Source organism: Tiliqua scincoides, chromosome 9 (genome assembly GCF_035046505.1).
Source record: "Tiliqua scincoides isolate rTilSci1 chromosome 9, rTilSci1.hap2, whole genome shotgun sequence".
Lineage (NCBI taxonomy): Eukaryota > Metazoa > Chordata > Lepidosauria > Squamata > Scincidae > Tiliqua > Tiliqua scincoides.
Window position 1 is genome coordinate 25,895,497 of NC_089829.1, and position 4,906 is coordinate 25,900,402.

Sequence of the window (4,906 nt, forward strand, 5' to 3'; positions counted from 1 at the left end):
TAAGGAAAAGGAGGCAGAGGAGGAAATCATGTTTTTGTGAGGTTTCAATGGACTTTGGCTTAAAGTGGCTCCTGATGTCCATGTAGGATACTTACCGGGATGCATTGCCCAGGATTTTTCTTTGGAATTCTCTTCCAGGCTGGCCTGGTCAATATGCTGATTTTGGGATCCGATTCAAAGCTAGGTGGAGGTGAAACTTGGATTTTCTGTTCTAGGAATCAGCATGCCTTGGGCCATCTGTGAGCATCTCCAGAATTAACTTCATTTATACTGTACACGAAAAGTGAAAATGAGGCTCAGATAAGCTTTTTGGGGTCACCTATGATGCGTGGGAGATAATATATCTGAGGTGGCAAAAGGTAATATGATGGAAGCTTTATTTCCTGTGATGTTCACACAATACTAAACTATTGTCATTGCTGGTTCAGCAGAACTGGCAGGTTTAAGAACCACAGGGTTGGCCCAAGACCTAACAGATCTGAGATGGTATATGAAATTTCATATCCCTTCCCTGGCAGGAGTCACCTGTCACTGCTCCTCTTCCTTCTCTTAACTCTATTCATTCTTGGCACTCTAGCCCAGGGGTGTCCAAACCTTTTGGCAGAAGGGCCACATCACCTCTCTGACACTGTGTGTGGGCGAATTAATTTACATTTCAAATTTGAATAAATTTACATAAATGAATATATTAGAGATGGAACTTGTATGAATGAATGAAGGTCTTGCAATAGCTCAAGGTCTAAAAAAGCCCTTGCACAAAGCAAGGCTGGTCTTTCCTTTGCTGCCACTGCTGCATCACAGATATGAAGCAGCAAGCAGTGGAAGGAACCCTCATCCCACAGCTCATGTGAGGGGTCAAACAGTCATCTTCACACTGAAGGCGGTTGCATTGGGCCAGCATGGGCTCCAGCAAGTCTCTGGAGGGCCTGAGGCTCATTGGAGACTGGGGGCTCCCTGCAGGCTGGATTGTAAGTCCCTGAGGGCCGCAAGTGGCCCCTGGGCCAGGGTTTGGGCACCCCTGCTCTAGCCTATCACTCTCCTCTCCCCCACACTTCTTCTTCCACTACTTCTTGCTCCAAGAAGCAGGAGGACCAGTAGAGAGGAAATACCAGTGGCAGGTAGTCTTCCACCAATGTAACACAGTTGGACTCATGGATGGGCAGCTTCTGGACAGAAATGAGGATGATGTCCGTGGGGGCAACAAAGCATCTCTCATCCCATCTTCAACAGTCTAAAGAAGAGATTATCACCACCACCCTTAGAAAATGCCTTTACAGGATGTTTTGGTTGAGAGGATTTGCTGGGGAGAGAAGCCATTTTCATTTGGATGGAAAGGAGCAATTCTAAGTGATCAAGGAGCTGATCTTCCTTACAAAGAAAGTTTAAAGCCTTTGAGGCTTCTGAACTTAGGAAAAAGATGACAAAAGGGAGACATGATGGAGGACTACAGAATTAGAAATGATAAAGTGAGTCAAGAGACACTGTCTCTTTCCTAGTCTTTTAGAACACCAGAGCTTGGGGTGACTCATTCAAATCACTTGGTAAGGGATGCTGGTCAGGCCAAAGGAAGCACTTCTTCATGACAGGCACAATCAGTTTATGGAACTCATTGCCACAAGATTTGGTGGCCACTGACTTAAGATGGTTTCAAAAGCAGATTGCGCAGATGCAGGAGAAAGGGGGTCATCTCTCTGGTTAGCTATGGAGATGCAATCACATGGCAGAAGACTATGGAGAGGAGCAGGACAGAGGTCTATGGAGAGGGGCACATGCAGCTGTTGGGGAAGAGGGCAGGAGATGCCTTGTCTTCATGTCTGTGGAGGCATCTGACTGAGCGCCTTTGGGCTAGGGGGGCTCTGAGTTTTCTTAAACAGTTGCAGCAGTTCCAGGGACGACCAACCCCACCCTGGACATTCAGACGTCTCCCTCTGCAGAAGGGGAGCAGTGGCATAGCTAGAGGGGGGCAAAGCACTAAGTTTTGCGGGGAGCCTCACCACAGCGTGCAAGCGGCCCCTCCAGCCATTCCAGGCAGGAGGAGCAGAACGGAGGCGTATGCTCCGAAGGGGAGGGGCCGCTTGCACTCCGCGGTGAGCTCTCTGCAAGACTCAGTGCCCCGTACCCCCTCTAGATACGCCACTGAAGGAGCGGGTGGCCGGCTGGAGAGCTGTCTCCCTACTGGTTTGCTGTCCTCCTCCTTCGGAGCCCAACAGAGCAAACATCCAGCTTGGGTGTGTGTGGGGGGGGGGGGGGGGGAGGAGGATGGAGGCGGGGAAGCCAAGGGGGGGTGGACGTGAGATTTCAAACATCAGATCAGCGCGTTTATATATTGGGTGCCCGGAAATTTTTCCAAATAAACACAGCTTGATTCGACTTGGGTGGGCAGACTTATCAACAGACTAATGCTATAAACAAATGAAGGCAGAAGCGGGGGAGCCATTGGCTGGTACGGGGCGAGCCACGTGGAGAAGGCCAGGAGCATCTTAATTAATGTGGGTGGGCTGAGCGCACCAACGACTGTTTATCGGAGCGCATTTCTTGTGTAGCGCTAAGTCAACAGGCATCGCAAACTTACAACCATTATTTCACATTTCCTCTCCCCCCGCGCCCCCCCTTCTCCTACTCCTTCTCCCTTCTCTCCTCCTCGGACAAGAGCTATGAAGCAGGGCGAGGGGAGGCAGAAGGACAGGCGGCCGTCCCAGCGCAGGCAGATCTGGGGGAGACCCGACCGGGGAGCCCCCCTTTGGCTTGGCCCCCGCGGACTGGACCCTGATCGGCCATGAGCCAGCTCTACAGCAGCCCCCACCAGCATCCCCACCGCCTGGCCCCTTCTTCCATAGGGAGCACCCCGGTGGTGTACCTCTATGGGGCCGAGAGGGGAGGGCTGCCCGGGGCGCTGGGCTTCGCCTCGACGGGCGTGCTCTCCAGGCAGCAGCAGCAGCAGGAGCCCCCCCAGAAGCCCCCCTACAGCTACATCGCCCTGATCGCCATGGCCATCCAGGAGGCCCCCGAGCAGAAGGTGACCCTCAACGGGATCTACCAGTTCATCATGGAGCGCTTCCCCTTCTACCACGACAACAAGCAGGGCTGGCAGAACTCCATCCGCCACAACCTCTCGCTCAACGACTGCTTCGTCAAGGTCCCCCGGGAGAAGGGGCGGCCCGGCAAGGGCAGCTACTGGACCCTCGATCCCCGCTGTCTGGACATGTTCGAGAACGGCAACTACCGGCGGAGGAAGAGGAAGAGTAAAGCCTCCGCGGGGAGCCCCGTCGGGGGGGAGGACGCGGAGGGTCCCAACGCCCAGGCGCCCCCCAAGAGGCTTCGACAGGGCCACCCCCGCGCCCTCTCCCCCGGGGCCACCGGGGAGAAAGCCCTGCAGCCAGCCCTTGGCCAGGAGGAGGAGGAGGGTTCCGGGGACCGACTGGATTCCAGGGATCCAGCCCAGGAGGGAGGCAGCTGCTCCGGATCGGGTCCCAGAGGGCTCCACCGCCCCCACCTGCAGGGCACCCCGCCCGGCTGCGCGGCTGTTGGGAGCCACTCAGCCCCCGCCGAGGACGGAGCCGCCTCCGACGACGACGGAAAGGATGCTCCAGCGCAGCTCCCTCGGGCACGGGCTCCTGCAGAGACGCGCCGGGCAGCCTCTTCCGCCGCAGTCCCCGGAGCCAAGCTGCAGAGCTTCAGCATAGACAGCATCCTGGCCAGGAAAGCCCTCCGAGGGCCGGCCAAGGGCGCCTCCTCCAGACTGGACGGGCTGAGCAGCGCCCAGGCGCCGGCTGCCTTCAGCGCCTCCCTGCTGCTGGAGTCCCAGGTCCAGGGGCGCTTCTACCACCTGGGCATCCCCTTCCTCTCTTACCTGCCCCTGAGCTTCCCCGAGACGGTGTTGCATTTCCAGTAGTAGCCCTCCCCCCACTAGTCCGGACATCCCCCCCAACCCAGAAGAGGGAGGGCCAGGGGGACTGGAGTGGGGGTTCCCACGTGCAAGTTCACCCCGAGGCGTTCCAACCCAGTTCTTGGAGAACTGCAGGAGGGAGCAGATCCACCGCTTCGATCTCGCGTGTTCGTGGGAATGCTCACGTGTTCGTGCTCCCCCCCATGCAGAAAGAATCCGATCCTTGACTTCCAAGTCACCCCCCCCCCCATTTCTCCTTCAAAGTCCTTTTCGATTCAGAGGTGGAAGCAAGCGGCGTCCAGAACTGCTTCGAGGATCGCACCTCGACGGGAGCGTTTCCCTCCTCGCTCGCTAGATCAGCCTTGAATATTTTTTCCACCCACCCAGTAAGAACACCCAAAGTCGCGATCCTACGCCCACTTACCCGCGAGTAAGCCCCACTGTGGCACTGACCTACTTCCGAGTAAATATGCTTTGGATGGCGCCGGATTAAGGCTGCGATCCTATCCACACTTTCCTGGGAGTAAGCCCCATTTACTATGGAACTTACATCTGAGTAGACATGCATAGGATTGGGCTCTAAGGTTGCAATCCTATACACGCATTCCTGGGGGTAAGCCCCAATGAACACAGTGGGACTTACTTCTGAGTAGGCGTGCATGGTATTGGGCCCTAAAGCCGCGATTCACAGCCAACTAGACTCTGAAGGATACTGCCTTGGGTGAGTGGGTAGGATTTACTCCCGAGTAAGCGAAACTGTGTAAGCAGGTTCTAAACAGCGACGCTGGCGCTTCCGGTTCTCCTCTTCGTTGCTTCATCCCGGTGGTTTTCGCCTGCAAACAGACCCCTTTGGTTGTCTCTGCCTTCCAAGGGAAGCCACGAAGGGCAAAGCCCCGGCTTTCCCGTCAAGCCATTTTCATTTCTTTATGAGACTGATTTTTCCATCCGTTGAATGGGAATTTTTCTTTTCTGCAGAGCAATGTACAAGGGGGAGTTACGTCGCTCCAGTTTCCTCTGTGT

The 4,906-nt window shown here is 55.5% G+C and overlaps 1 protein-coding gene across 1 annotated transcript; it reads left to right on the plus strand.

The window, feature by feature from the left end:
* The first annotated feature begins 2,776 nt into the window (after positions 1 to 2,776).
* On the plus strand, positions 2,777 to 3,892 carry FOXL1 (forkhead box L1). Its single transcript, XM_066637953.1, has one exon. The coding sequence runs from the start codon at positions 2,777 to 2,779 to the stop codon at positions 3,890 to 3,892; it is 1,116 nt and encodes a 371-aa protein (XP_066494050.1).
* The last annotated feature ends 1,014 nt before the right edge of the window (positions 3,893 to 4,906 follow it).